Here is a 17,472-nt window from a genome sequence, read left to right as displayed (position 1 = left end):
TGGTGCCATGTGTTCCCCAGGTAAGCAACGCACATGCACCCGGCCATCCACGTGATGCAAAAGATGTAAAACATGATTCATCAGACCAGGCCACCTTCTTCCATTGCTCCGTGGTCCAGTTCTGATGCTCACGTGCCCACTGTTGCCGCTCTCGGTTGTGGACAGGGGTCAGCATGGGCACCCTGACTGGTCTGCAGCTATGCAGCCCCATACGCAACAAACTGTGTATTTTGACACCTTTCTATCAGAACCAACATTTACTTCTTGAGCAATTTGAGCTACAGTAGCTCGTCTGTTGGATTTGCTCAATGAGCCCTGGCCGCCCATCGCCGGTTCACCACTGTTCTTTCCTATGACCACTTTTAATAGAGATAAACAGTGTTATTCACTTCACCTGTCAGTGGTCTTAACGTTATGCCTGATTGGTGTATAAAATACGGCACATCTTGGGCCAGATTTGAAGCACAGAAAAACATTCCCTATTTAGCGGTATTGTGAACTTACACCCGAATAACATACTGACTAAGTAACTTCAGGTTAATTTCCACAGAACATTGAGTATAAATGCATCTAATGTGTCTAGAAAAAAAGCACAAGCTACATTTCACAGGCTCTTGGGTGCTTGGTAAAAGCGTGGAGGTGTCATTTCATTTGCTCTTTAAGCGCTCCAGTACGATTGCATGAAGACTAATATTGTGTGGGTGAGCTTTCCTTCTAAGGAGAGTAAATCTGGATGCTGTGAAAATGAAAAACAATTACACTGACACATGTTGCACACACATTGCATCACTGTAGAGATGAGGAAAACCTAGATATGATTAGCTCTAGGGAGGTAATAGAGAGCATAAGATATCTCCATGATCATTGACTCTGGTTTGATGTACTTTTAAGCACATATTAAACTTTTAAAGGTGATGTGTGTGGGTTTCCCGTTAAAATACTCTTCTATTCCAGATCTGTATGCACAAACTGTAAGTGAGCCATCCGTAGGTTGATTCCCCTGCACTTTGCAGCGCTACTGTCTGAGCAATATTGGCTCAACCAATGTTGTGAGTTTGGGGCAGGACTATGTGGTTGACCAATCAATGAGCTGGGTGATGCAAATTTACACACTTCACCTTTAAGTGTATGTTAAATTAAAATGCGGAAGTTTTTTCTTTTTCGCTTTTCAGGTAAAGATGTCAAGAACACAGCGTACAGTCAAATATCTCAAATTCCTCTGAGCCAGAACAGCAGGGAAAAGAAGGGCACTGAAGCAATAAAACCAGTGGGATTAGTCCTAAGTAACTAAATGGGCCATATCACTTTTCCATTACCAGAAAGGAATAGATATTTGGATGGCTGAAATCTAAATGAAAAGGTGGAGCACGGCATTAGCGTAGCTGTTCATTCAAGTGTAAATGTTGCACACTGTTCATCCTTCTATTTTAGCAAATGGAAATTTGCCGTCACATCTTTGAGCTCCATCAATAAATAAACCAGACGCAAATAAACAGATAAATAAATAAATATGAGACGAGTCGCAAATGGGCATCCGTCAGCATTAGTGATAGAGCGATGTCAGCCAGGATCACGCTTCACTTGATGGGGAGTGCCAGTGCGAGGGAAGATTCCTGCTGATTGCATACACACGCATACGCATGCACAATTCCCCCTGAGATCAGCTTTTGACCAGACACACAAGCCTCTTCTGCTTTATTCAAGCTCTGTCTGTTTCTTTCTCTCTCTGTATTTCTTACATGTCTCCTCCCTCTCGCTAGGCTTCCAGATTTTACCCTCTCAGTGCTCTTGGCTGTGCTCTGCCTCTCTCCTTACATTATTTTTTGTCTTTCACAAACCCTCCCTCTCTCTGTTTCTCTGTTTTATTCTCCTCCACCTCTCTCTCTCTCTCTCTCAACAGTGGAGGTGTTAGTGGAGCTGTGCATCTTTGTGCTGTGTCAGTGCTTTAAAAGCCACCAGTCTGATGGAATTTCTGGTCTGTCCCCACAGTTATGTACCATCATCAGCTTCTGCCCCATTCAGCACATCTCTGAACTGTCTGGTCCCTCAGGCAACACAAGCAAAAACAACTAAACACTAGCTTTACTTATTATGACCGTTAGTAATGAAATGTAGAAACATTGTTTGTGTTAGTTTATATTATGCTCGTTGTATCTGATTATGTTAAAAATTTGGAAAACTCAAGATGAAATACAAAACAAAATGGAATAAACCAGCAGTGATGTGCCCAGGAATAAGGTTAAAACATGCTGGGATTAAACTGAATGACCCTATAATAATAACATTGCCATAACAATTAACTATACAGTGTTGTTATTGTTAACTAAAACAAAAACTACTAAAAGTCAAATAATATAAAACAAAAACATTAGATATAAACTTAAATGAATATTAGAAATATTGCCATGGCTGAAACTGAAATAAAATACTTTGAAGCTGAAGTACTAAAATTACTAAAACTAAAACTGAAATAAAACAAAAGCTTAATATACATAAAATTAAAATGATAATTAAATACTATAGCAGTATATAAATAATACTATTTATCTTGGTTAGCATTAAATCTGCTAATTCACTTTTAACATTTCATGCTGCGTAAATTACTAATAAATTACAAACATAAATTTACGTTTGTTCACAATACATTAACATTAATGTACTGTGAACAAACATGAATTAACAATCAACAATAATTTTACACATTAACATTGACTTAGATAAAAATGCTTTGACAATTTTTTGTTCATGGTTATTTCACAAACATGCATTCACAAACATTAACCTCATTGTAAAGTGTCATCAGTGATAATGATCACGCCCACACTCTGAAATTGGAATATTTGTAATTTAAATATTATAAAATGGTCCATCAATTATTCTAATGAAACTATGGGTGGGAAAGATGCAGAATCTGTTTAAATCCACACACTGCTCTTTCTCAAATAACTGCAGCAAGCTAAGGTCTCAACTAATAGTGCAATATATACTAGAAGTCACCAGGGGCAGTGTTTCAACTATGTAAACCCCAGGACATGGAGACATGTGGACATGAAAAAAAGCCACCTAGCTGCACTACCTGCTCCCATGATTCTCCATACCTACTAATTACATGCATCCTCATCAGCAAATTGAAAGATAAAATATTCATTTCCATTGGTTCTCAGAGAGTAAGGACACACAAACGCAGACACTCTTCAGTCACTATTTGCCTATGGAAACAGACACCTCACACTGGGAAATTGTAGGGTGTGCCACCAAAAATGGCATTAAAAGCAAGCCTTGTCCTTTATTCTCCTCTAGCAGAAGCGAATTCCTGCAGAACACTGCTTTATTTAGGCCTCCGCTGATCGTTATTGGAACGCTCCCTCTCTAATTCATCACGACTATGGCTTAATTCACTCTGCCGAGGTTTTCGACTGTGGACGTCCCTTCACAGTATTATCAAACCAATATTTTAAGGAATGGGAGAAGTGGGGGCTGTGTTTAAAAAGCTCATTGGGTATGATCTGAGAGATACAGCTTTCACTTTTTTCCCGATGTGAGTTATGGCTATATTAAGGACGTCTCATGCCGGGAGTGAAATCAATTCTGTAGTGAAAATATGCAGGGCTAAAATCAGATCAAATTCTCAATTATGCACTGCTGAGGGATATTTGCCCTGGCAAATTGATCCAGTATTGACGATTAGCACTTAAGGTGACCTTTTATAAGGGCCGTTTGTTTATGCTTTATGCAAGTGACTGAGCAAAAAAAAAAAGAAATAAGAAGAAAAAAAGTAACACCAGAATGCTTTTTTTTGTTGGGCCTATGTCTTAGTCTCCAGTCTCTACTCACATCAATTGGAGCTCCCCTCATGCCGGTGGAGAAGGCAGTGGACAAAAGCAGCTGAGCCTGAGGTCCTTTATGGTGCTGTGCAATTGACTTCCACCTGAAAGGGCTGTCGCCAGGAGCCGACTTGGCCTTCTCTACACACACACAGAGCGCAAGTTCCTCACATCCACAGCCGACGCTGTGCGCTCAGTGTGAGGGTAACAAGCAGTCGCCTGTTTCTTTTTAGCAGACTTTAGAGGTCGAAGGGCTCTTGCTGGAAATCAAATGGCTTATGCCGACATGCATCGACAAACGGAGAAAGGAGCCACTCAGGACCATAGCGTTTTACCAAGATCTGATTTATTCTTTAAGAATGGATGTGTGTCACACGGTCAGCTTGTTTAAGTGCCTCGATAAAACCTCCAATCAGATACATGCACTGTGGTCGTTCAAACACTACATAAAATCCTCAGCTTTATCTCTATCATGGTTCCTCGCCTGTACCGATAGATGACCCTCACAGGGTCCTCCGATCCTCTCTATCCATCTAAACTTTGACAGAACACATCTTTACTTTTGGATTTAAACTTTTTTCACCATTTTTCCATGGCCTCTCATCCCCGTTCCATGCGACTCCACCCTTTCTTCTGAAGAAAAACATCCTTATCTATCACGAGCAGGTGATAAGTCTTGAGAAAGCGTCACTGTGCAGCACTTTTCCTTATTGATATCTGGGATCTACTAAGTCATCCACGCCATTACCGAGTGCACTACCCTCTGGTCCCTTCAGCCCTGAGCAAATCACGTTAGCCCTTCTTCCTGCAGGAGTGCCCTGGGGTGAGCTACATGAATAACATCTATCAACACCCTGAAGTGGAATGCTTGAGGTTTGGGGAAGTGGGGATCTTAGCTGTCAGGCGAAAAGTGTTACAGGCAACACTACTATCTAACGGATGTGGGTGTGAGAGTGAAGATAAAGTGTGTAGGTGGCTGGTTTGGTGCGTGTAAAAAGGAAGTGGAGGGATCAGGGATTAATTGCTAAGGGATTTGCAATCACAGTTAACATGATAACTGATTAATTATTGCAGTAACAAAGGATGTGTTTCTGTCAATACGTCAAGGAAGCCATATGACAGTGAAAACAATGGGGTAAAGACAGGGATGAAGTACAAAAATGGTCATGCTTCATTAAGAGGCAGAGGTAAGGAACAAATTATGGGGAGATCATTTACTATGTGACAGTGGAAGGGAAGAAGGGAGGGAAAAAAAAAAAAAAAAAAAACTTAATCTTTGTCCGGCTTTCGTATTCTCTACCATCTTCCTCCTGTCTTTCTCATTTGCTACTTCACAGATTCATCCCTTTTCTGCTTTTAAAATTTCATGACTGAAAATAGGTAATTTAATCTTCATTAAACATACAAGGCTCACTTTCTCCTCTGCCTGGGTGAATTAACTAGTAGGCCAGGGGCAGAATAGACACTGGGGTTCAAATCCCAATAAACTTGGCATGCATTATATCATTGCATCTGTTTTTAATAAACCATTTCTCTACAAATCAAAGTCAATCAGGAATCCCTGAACCCAAGGAAACTTTTGATGAACGAAAGAATGAAGGTGAAAGCCCAGGAAGGGAAGGTTAGGTTTTAATGACTTGGGAAGGCAGTAAATAAATAAAATTGTCTCCCTCAAAAATCTGATTGATGTGCCTTTTGGGATGCCCCATATGAAAGAGCTACTCAGCCTGTGGCTTTCATCTGTGACCAGGGAAATCGATGCCAAGGATGTATGAGCAGCTACCTGTCTGTATCCAACAATCTACTAGAGTACTCTTGGCATTCAAACAGAAGATTTTTAGTGTAGAGTGGCCCAGGCGGAAGGCTTCATCACAAAATACCCCTTTCAAGGTTACCTCTGAGGTCAGTGCAGAGCTTTAACTCATATAAATATAAAAATCCACCATCGAAAGTTTCTAAATACATTAGCTAAAAAAGGATAATCATATTTGCCATCTTAATACAATGAATTGCATCACAAGTGTTTCTCGGAACAAACCAACAAGATAAACCTCCTTGAGTTTTCAAACAAGAAAACACTTGAAGGCTGAACACTCCACATCAAAGCAACAACTGAACACCATTGAACGGCAAAAAAGTCACCGAAACACAGTGTGATACGAGTCAATTCATGCTATTGTGTAAGAACCGCATCTTTGTTATACGATTGGTGAGCAAAGCTAAGCATACTGACAGTATTTACAAAACCCAAAAGCAAAATATAGGTCAGATCTGACCAGGGAACCTGCATTAAATCGGTCTTGCAGACATCTTTTTCTTCCCCTGAGTTTTGAATTTACAACACTATTTAAAATGGATTACCTATTTACCGTATCTGTACTGACACAGTGCTTGCCTTGGGTCTGATCTTGAACTGAAATGGCTGCATGCTCATGGTTGTGTTACCTAAATAAAAATGCAGTCTGCTGCCCTAAGGCTGTAGCACACTGACCTACATCAATGCACCAATGCTTTAGAGCCTAATTAGTAGAACTTGTATGCCTAGCGTTTGTCATGTTTGGCTGGTTTCTTTGTTACATGCATTATTAATGCAACTACACTTAAAATGCTAAATGACTAAACCGTTTGACTAGAGCTGATGGACATCCTACTTCGTTTCAGGATTTTGCTTATCTAAAGCTGCATTTTAAAGTGATAGTTTTTACCCAGAAATGAAAATTATGTCATCATTTACTCACATTACTCAGCCAAACCTGTATGCTTTTTTCTTCTGTGGGAAATAAAATACAGGTTTGGGATGACATAAGGGTGATTAAATAATTACAAGTATTCCTTTAGCTACGAATCATGAGTAGCTTGCAAATTGGCAAACTACAGTTGCAAAGTAGCTTTTTCAACAGGTTTTCACAGAGTGTTAAAGCAGATAACTGTCCTCAAATCAGGCACATCAAAAAGTGTCCTAAAGTAAAGGTGTCTTAGATCATTAAAACAACACTTAATTGTGTCATTTATAATTTTAATGTCACTCTCTACTCACAATGCCTAAAGGTTTAACTCTGTACACTGTAAATCACTCACAGAGAAGAAAGCAGAAGCCACTGCCAGTTGGTTCCTCCAATAGTGGAAACGAAACGAATGTGCAAGCAGTAATCTCTTTCGGTAGCACTTACCTATCACCATCAAGCATGAGTAGCTTGTCTGACTAATATTTCTTTAAAAAGTTGGTTGTTAAGCTTTCAAATGATATCACATATGAATGTATAAATCTGTGTATCTTCGTACATCTTTGTAAAAAGTTGTGCCAAAGCTGTGTGAATAGTATATGTATATGTGTGTCACACGTCTGGTTCATAAAAAAAGTACTAGCCAATGTCAACTCTGTGTGAGAGATGAGGTTAATCTTAAAAACTCCGACAAATGCTGATTCTAACAAAAGGCCTTCAAGTCTCGCTCAGGATCAGGTCACTGAATCTGGAGCCAAAGAGCATAATAACATATACGGACCCTGCTGATCCAGACATTGAATTCATACTGATATATTCTGAATGGTTCAAGTAGCATATCAGTCATACAGCAGAAAGCAACATGATAAAACATATTCACTGACATCATAAATAATGTACATATTCACCAATGGGTTCAGTATGGTACTTTAACAGGCATTTCTGTAGCAGTGCTATTCACAGGCGTGCAAAGCATAAAGGTGAGGAGATTCTGTGCCGTGCACATATTAACAAATCATTTCAGGCATAAAGAATATAAGAAACTGGCATACACGCTCTTTAAAGACCCACACACACACACACACTATTGCGCGAGACTGTATGCAATAAAGCTCTGTCATAGAGATTCTAAAGTAGGCCAGGGCAGAGCAAGGCTAGAATCTATTAAAAAGTGGGCATTTTGGTGCTCTGTGCATGGGATGACACTCAAAAAGAATGGCAAGCTTTACAGGAAGAGTAAAGAGGAAAAATAATCCATGAATGGGAATTAAGGAAAGCAATGACCCTTCAGACAGATCAAATTCTATTCGCCTTCCACAGGCGTGGATGTGCTGCCATGCTTCATCACTGTAAGGGTGCACTAGTTAGGTCATCTACTGTAGGATGGCTAGAAAAAGGAAAAACTAGCCTGAGCTCCGACTACTGGAGAGGATACAAAGCAGCCACTGCACTCCTTTATCAGAACTAAATGAATTATTAAACATGAATCAAGCACACTCTCTTAGATAATCTTCAGTCAATGACCAGATGAAATCGCATTGAGAATCAAATATTTCTAGGGCTTTGTTCACGCTACACTCAAATCTAATTTTGTTAATATTTTTGTTTGTTTGTTTTTGTTAATCTATTTAATTTAATAAACTAAACAACTCAAACACATTTTTTTTTTTTCATAAAAGAACAAAGGTTTCATATTGTTTTGAAAACCCTGGATATATTAAAGGGTTAATTCACCCAAAAATTCTGTCATTTATTACTAACCCTCATGTCGTTCCACACCTATAAGACCTTTGTTCATGTTCAGAATACAAATTAAGATATTTTTGATGAAATCCGAGACGTATATGACTCCTTCATAGACAGCAATTTAACCACCACTTTCAAGGTCCAGAAAGGTACTAAAGACATTGTTAAAAAAGTTGACGTGACTGCAGTGGTTCAACCTTAAAGGATTAGTTCACTTTTAAATACACTTTTCCTGATAAATTTACTCACCCCCATGTCATCCAAGATGTTCATGTCTTTCTTTCGTCAGTCGAAAAGAAATCCCTATTCTACTTACGGAACGAATGTGGCGCCAGTTTCGTTTTTTTCCGTAAGTAGAATAGGGAAGACGTAGGACATTCAGCGTAAGCGTTATGAAGAATGCGGAAGCGGAAAGTACGTTCAAGGCGATATTTTGTTTATAAAGCATAAACGGTTGTATTTTTGTCGAAAATGACCGATCGTTTCGCTAGATAAGACCCTTATTACTCATCTGGTACCGTTTAAAGCCCTTGAAGCTGCACTGAAACTGCAGTTTGGACCTTCAATCTGTTGGTAGCCATTGAAATCCACTATAAGGAGAATAATCCTGGAATGTTTTCATCAAAAACCTTCATTTCTTCATTTCTAAAAAGTAATTTTTAGACCTGAAAAGTCATGTAAATTGGCATTTTTATACATTTTATGAATATAGATTTTTTCTTTGAATATTGTTGTGGCCTTTGAATAATGTTGTGGACAATTGGGGGCCTTGGAGTCAAAAAGATTAAGAACCAATTCTGCATTTTAGAGTACATTATGTAATTTGTACTGTGATCTGCCTTTTGCACCTGTTTTACTGTACTGCACCTTCTTAATTTATATTACTATTTTATATCACTTTTGAAATATTATTATATTACTATTTTCAATTTTGGTTATATGCTGATTGTGTTTCATTGGCACTGTGCTGAGATTCAGATTCAATTTACTGCTATGCATTTTGCATGATGTTTTAAGTCAACTCAAATAACAACAACAAAAAAACTACTTGACCTCTATATCTGGCCTGGCTTTTCAGGCTGAATCATTTTAAGAATATGCATATTAATATGTTTTGGAACGAAAATATTTGATTTGAAAATTTCAAATAATAATAATAATAATCTGATTTCTGTCAGCCTGTCTGAACAAAGCCCAAGAGAGAAGCTATCTTTTACCCTATACACATCCAGTTGTGGAGCTCAGTATAGATTGTTTAGAATTCAACCAAAATGTTTTTTGAGTCTGGGCAATAAGCAAGTGTTATAGGTAGAAGAGCAGGGCGAGGGGGTAAACATAGGTTCATTTTGTTACCATGGTTAGCACCTGGCCACCGAGGTGCAGAACAGGAAGGGCTTTGATCACCTGCAACAATGACGAAGTAGAAATTGACAGACAGAAAAGAGAGAGAGAGAAAGAGGGAGAGACGTCAAACAAGAGGTATTTCAGGAGTTCGTAACCAATTATCCACTCTGAAACTCTCAGTGTTGTCAAACCTCAGCCCACACACTCATCAGAAAAAGAAAGAGAAAGGCTGAAAGAGAAAGAGAGAGAGAGAGGATGAGCGACACTGAGCACAAGAAAGCAAACGGCAAGAAAGAGACAGAGTATGAGACAGAAGAGAGAGAAAGAGCGCTGGTGAGGTTTAATCTACACACTCTCTTCTCTCCTAAATGTCAGTCTTATTCAAACAGATGTCAAGGAGACTGGGCCACAGAGCTGGATGGAGTAGGTGAGCTCTGAGCATGCGGCTCTGTCTTCCTGGCGGTGGATGGCTGGCAGGCTCTGTCAGGGGGCAGCGCTCGGGGGCTTCGCAGCCCCGCTCAGTGGGAGACAGGTTTGATACAGCATGACACCTTACTTATTCATGCCCTCTTATTAGACCTCAGCACTGACACAAGGGATCATGGGAGGAACTTTTTTGTAAGACAAGATAAAGTAAAGCCAGGAAAAAAATAATGCAGGGACAAATCATTGCTGCTGAGCATGCTGGTATATGGAGATTAGGTACATTTGATATGGCGATCTAAAGTTTCCCCCCATGCATTTCCTCCTCAAACTCAGTGATGTCTTTTGGCATGTTTTTCTTATCTGGCTTTTTTAATGATGCTGAGGTTTTTTTTTTTGTCAGTCTGTACACAACATATATCTCACTACATCCCAGGAGAATTTCTAATACACAAGCGGGTTTATGCACTGTAAGCATGCATGGACAAGGACTTTGGGAAAAGAGTGACTTATTGGGGCCATCATACGAGGATGTTCTGGAAAGCTACAGCGGTTATAGACACTTGTCTGCCCGTCCTTGGCATTTCAATTCAACGTAGCACCTACAGCAGGTGGTCCGCTTCTCCTCCCTTGGGTCAGCACGATTCATCATGGCAGGATGGAATATGTTAACATTAAGATTATGTTAAACTATCCTCTAAGGACTCAGAGTCTACAATCAACTTCTGTAATCAGTGACTTATAAATGGTAATGTGGCAATGAATCCAATATAAAAAAGTTTCAGAGTGAAGACCAACAGAAGGGCAAAAAAACTGAGCCTAATTTTACATTGTTAAAGGGATAGTTCACCCAAAAAATGAACATTTTCTCTTTCTCACTCTCACCCAAACAATGTATGACTTCTGTTCTGAGGAACACAAAAGGACATTTTTTGAAGAATGTACATTGTTGTTCTTCATTGTTCAAAAAGTTGTTGTTGATTAGTTTTTTATTCTTTTATTCAGCAAGAATGCATTAAATTGATCAAAAATGAACATTTATAAAGTTACAAAAGTAAATAAATGTAAGTAAATCATTGCTGCTCTTTTGAACTTTCCTTTCACAGTTTCCACCAAAAAAAAAAAAAAAAAAAGCACAACTGTTTATGTTTCTTAAAGCCACAAATCAGGAAGACTGGAGTAATGGCTGCTGAAAATTCAGCTCTGCCAACACAGAACAAAATTACATTTTAAAATTAATTAAAATAGAAAATAGTAATTTAAATTTTAATAATATTTGACAATATTACTGTGTTTACTGTATGTTGGTGAGCATAAGAGATGTCTTTCAAAAACTTTTTGGTGTTTTTTTTGTTGCAGGCAATTACTACTGGGAAATGCTTTTATGTTTTGATGCAAAAGCACCAATTAATATTATAAAAGCGGTTTATATGACTAGTGCATTATATAAGTCTACTGAAGCCACACAACAGGTTTGTTTGAGGAACATAATGAAACTGAAGATACTTTTATGTTATTGCATCATTTTTAAAGCAAGAAAGCTCTAATGCTCTTTCTTTGTAATTGCATTAAACAACAACAACAACAACAACAACAACAGACACATACTTCAAAATGTCTCCGTTTGTATTCCATGTCAGAAAGGTCATACAGGTTTGTAAAAATATGAGGGTGAGTAAATGACATAATTTCCATTTGTGGGTGAACTATTCATTTAAATGCATCTGCAAATTTAAGGCATGAGGAGGCGCAGGTATAAAGCAGTCTTACCATTGCGTGGGGTTCGTTTCCTCCGGTCACGGAAGGCTGCTCCAGACTGCAAGGCCTCCATCAGGCTGTCCATCACACCCGTCTCGTCACCTTCTGTAGAGAGGACAAAGTTGCCTGTCAGAGCTCACTTTCATGTAGAAAACATTCACATATACTCCAACTCACACAGCCACACAGTGTTGTCAGGCTACAATAAACCATGTGGGAGTAAAAGGAAAAGCAAAAACAGAACAGCAATAAGGAAAGGCAAATGGGGCAGAGGGCAAAGAGAACAACGTTGCTCCCTAAATGCACGAACGCTCTGAGGCGGTGGCTAACATATGGAGAGGAGCCAGAGGATGAAAGTGTTCACTGATGGCCATTGACAGGTATTCGCTCTGCAGCTTGCACAGGGGAGCTAAGTGCTCTTTACCAAGATTTAGTGTGGAGCCGGTCAATACTGGGGCTTTTTATCATTGTTCGATGACAGTGGGATGTGCCTTGAAAACGGTCATGCCACCGAAGTGCAACGTGTCTTCACGGCAAATGGGGCTTGACTTCTAAAAGACAATGAGATGAGCGGCTCACTCAGTGAAAGGACAAATCCCACAATCAAATTTTGGATTTATTTCATTTCTAGTAGAATATGGAGAAATAAGAAATATGATGATCCTCTTTGAAACAGACCTCTTTCTTAAAGGGGGGGTCTAATGCTATTTCATGCATTCTGACTTATTTATTTGTTGGATTCTCATGCTAAACATGGCCAAAGTTTCAAAAAACGAGTTGGACGTATAACGGAGTATATGTGGAACTTTTGGTTTATACTTTTGGAAAAGTATCTGTGTCAAAAATACTCTTCAGATTTCTCACAAGATAACCTTGAAAGATAACCTTGCTTCCCAAAGAACTCAGCATTAAGTGGAGGTGAGAGCTTTGTGCTCACACATTACATTGATGCGCTCTCGATATCAAAATAAGGACAAAGTTGTGTTTGATAGTTGCAATAAATTTTTTATTGAAAAAAAATATTAAATTGTTAAAATGAATGGAGAATATCTCGTGTTTTTCCGTGGCTGCTCGAGCACTCAGGATCGGCACTTATGGTTTTATAAACAAGGCCCAGTTCTACGCTGAATTTACAGATCATTTGAAACTGAAAGGAAGAGCGTCTAATGATCCCAGTCATGAGTCGGAACCGCAGGTGGTAAGTAAAACTGCTTCAAATGTCTGTTTTGTTGGCAATAGGCACCTAAGTGCATTTAATGTAAACAACACGAACGTAGTGAATTCATAAATTATTCATCATTCACTATACGCTATATTCATTATAGTAATTCAAAAGTTATCCAGGGATAATGCGATGGTGTATTGTGTGCATTTAAATACATTTGTTTAGCTGACCATTGATATTTTCGGAAATACTCGGAACAGAAAATCTATCTTTTATGAATATGATAAATCTAAAGACTCTTCTGACATATGAAGGATGCTATACTACTCTATAGGTACTCAAGATTAACATGAGATTGGCAGAAACTGTGTGTGTTGTGTACCCTTTAATATATAAAGACTAATTTATACAGTTTGAGAAAAATAGCATGTGTGATATTATAAGACAGCATGTCAGTATGATAAATCCACAAAAAATTAAGCATGTACCATTTGTGTACCTTTTGAAAAGGTACTGCCGCAGTGACAGCTTTTGTACCTACTGAAAGTGTACTGTATTTCCTTTACTTCCACTTGCAAAGTTTTAATGCATTTTTTTTCTTTGCATGGGCATATGGCACAGAACATCCAAAGCATCGGTCAACGGTGGGGTTCAGAAATAATCTTTTGGTCTTTTATCTGGGTCATCTATCTTTACCCAGCATTAATGAGACCGAGGGTCCCCACTATATCATAGTGGTCCAGCAGAGGCATTATTTTAAACCAGAATCATTACTGTGACTTATTGTTGCGTGTGGGATCGTTTAATCAATTCTTTTGTGTACATGATCGAGTTGTTCTCTGGAAATATTTAGTGAATGGGTTGGGATTTCGACGTCTGCCTTGGCAGAGAGAAAACGTCTGTGGCGGAGATGCTGGTAGCTTTAGGCAGCAGTTTCAGGCGTGTTAATCAATCTTTTGTTTCCTCGCACAGTCAAAGTAGATGACAGTCAGCAAATTGAATTTATAAAGAGGAAGAAAGTTGACACGGCTACATAATTAATTTCAGAAAATGCCACACACTCGCTACACTGAGGCAGAACTGCACAAGTGCATTTTCCGCTGGAAGCAGCAGCAGCAGCACAAGCACTTACACATGATACAACTGTACATGTTAAACAAAGCCAAAATATTATGATTAAAATGAATAAACAAACAGTAGCAATGGGATATAGAGTAGTAAAATAAAATGATTTGTGCTCTTTTCAAACTTGGCTCCTACTGAATCGTTTTATACTCCAGAACCTTACTCGAAAATCAAAGAAGTGGTTCACGTGTTTAAGAGCAACCCAGATTAAATCAAGCTAATTAAACTAGCTGTTCCAGGACAAACCAGAGCAGAACGAGCATGGCTTATCTCTAATTGCTCTTCAACACCTTGGCTGATAGCTTTGCTCATTGGTTTAAACCAGGACATGCATCTCGCTGGCTCTTTGCACTGAGCATGCCATCGTCCTCTGGAAGCAATGACAGTTCCTAAAGTAGCTGCATCCCAAAGTTTGCGTCCTCAAAACACGTCCACATCAATCTGATGCCCAATCTGGGTGTTCAGGGGGCAGGTAAACATTTATTAGAGGCACCATGATTTCGGAAACTTCTCGACAGCTCCCTCATTTCCTTCGTTTTGGAGACCTAGACATCACAAGGGGCACCTGACACTTTGATCAATTTGTCCTACTTCTTGCTTGCTTAACTGTAACACAATTCATCATCTGCAATGGCCAGGACAGGAGAGCTGGGAAGGCTGGGTTCAGAGGATCTCAGACACGAAAAAGCAAAATTACTAAAACGGGAAACACGCTCCCAAGCGACCCATGACTGCTCCATTAACAATGTCCTTTTGGGCCATGCTTCCACGAGAACCAGCTGGGCTCATGATCTCTTCACATGGATCCGAGAGGAATTGCCAGAGCATGTGGTCTACATTATTTCTCCATCTCATCAGTACAGGATGCATTAAAGTAGGCATGAAACAGAAGTGAAACGGCTTCTTGAACAATAAAAAAATGTACAGCTGTATCTATATCTGCTGTGAGGAGACGCGCGTCTGATGCCTGTGATGGGCAAACTCGCGACTATGACAAGAAAAACCGACATGCGTGAGGATTCTGTCCTTTTTAGGGTCTCGTCTTCCTGTTTTTGGTTCGTTTACATGTCTTTGGTCTGTGTTGCGTTCATATATCATTCGAACCGCACCAGAGTTCGTTTGGAGGTGGACCGAGACCAATCTTTTCAGCGGTCTCGGTCCGCTTGTTTGGTGCGCACCAGGGTTTGGATGGCAGCGTTCACACGTTCAAACGAACTGCACTAACAGAGCAATCGCACCAGGGTTCGTTTTAATCGAACCAAACATGACAAGTGTGAACGCACCCTTAGAGTAACTTGCATTTTTAGATAATATTTCCAGTTATTTTGTGTATTGTTGCTCTATCAATGAAAATAACTAAACACAATAACACAACAGAAACTTCTGTTTCGTATCTCTGAACAATACAATGTTGTTTATTTCCTGAATGTCAGAGTTTTTGAACAAATAGAAAGGATGATTCAACAGCTCACTCATAAAAAAAAAACATTACTTTTTTCGTTCTTGGATGAATCAGTGTATTAGACCGAATATATAAAATGCATGCAAGTAAATATACCTACTGTGTCTGTTAGTGTTAATACAGATAGAAGACAAACCGTCTAGCGCCACCAAATGTCCAACGTTGCACTCATGTTTATATTATTAACTTTTGAATCGCAAGGGCTAGAAATTCTTTTTTTCCTCTGATTCCTTGTCTCGTGAACATTTTTCCACCATTTTGAATTTTCTGAAAAACCTACTTCTTCACACTCCTCATAGACTATTACTCAGATTTTTACGGAAATCGAACCAGATCATCTTCGTATCATGCCGATAAAAAGACATTATGCTATATCAACGCTTTAGTCTTTTCAGACAAAACTTGGTTTGTGTTATGACATCCATGACCAGAGGGTACATGCACAGTTTCGGCACAATGTCACCTAGTCAGGAGATAAGAAAAATTGATATTTTTGCTTATAACTTCTGGACAGTTTGGCAAAAAATCAAATCTGGTCTCTTTTGATCCGCAGAAATTTCCTCATATCAGCCATTTTGGGCATCAGCCATTTTGAATTTTGTTGTGAAATGCTATATTTTACAAACGCACTGGCGTCTTGGCACGCTATATTTTACAGACGCATTGGCACCTTGTCCAGAAGGTACTCAAAATGTTTTTGAGACAATGCCACCTTGTGGTCAAAAGTTAGAATGAAATTTCAAAAAATGCCAATAGCTTGTGATTAATTTTGATTCGTCATGAGACTGCACTTTATAGATTCCTTGCAGAGAACATACAGTAGATACCAATTTTGCCATAGTCTGCTTTACTTTATGTCTGCCATTTTGAGTTTCTTTATAAACCTACTGTATTTCTGCAATGCTTTCACATATTGACCCCAAACTTTATGTGTGTCACCACACACTGACCACACCACATCGATTCCGTAACAGCACCACCTCTATTGGTAAATAAAATAAAATAAAGCATTAAAGGGGACCTATTATGCAAAGTTCATTTTTACATGGTGTTTGAACATTAATATGAGTACACAGGGTGTAACCAACCACCCTATAATCACAAAAATCCACCCACTCCTTTTTTATAATCCCCATAATTAAGAAGCAGTCTCTAAAAACACACTGATCCAGTTTTCTCCCTACAGTGACATCATTGTAGGGGAAAGCCCCCCCCCCCCACTGGTGACGATCTCTGCCCTATTAGCATAGATCCCACCCTGAGTGAGCAGCACACAGTACGCCATGTTTATACCCTCGCTAAGTACTACACTTTATAATGTGTTTGATTGCAAATCACCTTTCTGAATGTGCTAATGTGGGTAAAGCTACCATTGTCTCTTACTGTATTCACAGAGACTAGACCTTGTTATTTTTAACCCGAAAATGCTCACCGCAGAACTGAAAATGCAGAACTGCACTTTTATTACTTCTAAAAAATAAAACCAATGGCATAGCTCTGATCTCTGTGAATACAGTCAGATACAATGGTAACTTTAAACACATTAACCATAATTGGTATCTATCCATCTTTGACAATTCTAATCACTTTGTGAGGTTCTCCACACTCCAGTATTTGTTGTTGCCAGAGTATCAAAACCAGCAGAAGTTGTTAAGGCTCTTCTGAAACTGGGGTGGGGAGCAGCAGCTCATTTGCATTTAAAGAGACCCTCGAAAACAGCGTGTTTTTGCTGCCGTCCTAATAGGGGCTTTCAAAACATCCTATAATAAATCATCCATGGGGTGTTTATAACTGAAGCTTCACAGACACATTCTGGGGAGACCTGAAACTTATATTACATCTTGTAAAAAAGGGGTATAATAGGTCCCATTTAAATCATATTACTAGTGATTGTAATTATGT

General features: G+C 39.0%; 1 protein-coding gene across 7 annotated transcripts in view; it reads right to left on the bottom strand.

Moving 5' to 3' along the window:
• diaph2 (diaphanous-related formin 2) overlaps positions 1-17,472 on the bottom strand; it is a 441,980-nt gene that overhangs the window by 33,662 nt on the left and 390,846 nt on the right. For 6 of the 7 annotated variants that reach the window (XM_048176558.1, XM_048176559.1, XM_048176560.1 and 3 more), the window contains 2 exons: positions 11,831-11,923; positions 9,647-9,697 (listed from right to left, as the gene is read on the bottom strand). In XM_048176558.1, coding sequence (XP_048032515.1) covers positions 9,647-9,697; positions 11,831-11,923 — 144 coding nt within the window. The remainder of the gene's footprint in view (positions 1-9,646; positions 9,698-11,830; positions 11,924-17,472) is intronic. The other variant, XM_048176561.1, reaches the window with a different exon arrangement.

This window comes from Megalobrama amblycephala, linkage group LG23, assembly GCF_018812025.1.
Source record: "Megalobrama amblycephala isolate DHTTF-2021 linkage group LG23, ASM1881202v1, whole genome shotgun sequence".
Taxonomy (NCBI): Eukaryota; Metazoa; Chordata; class Actinopteri; order Cypriniformes; family Xenocyprididae; genus Megalobrama; species Megalobrama amblycephala.
Note: the sequence above shows the minus strand (reverse complement) of the source record. Positions and strands in the feature narration are given on the sequence as shown.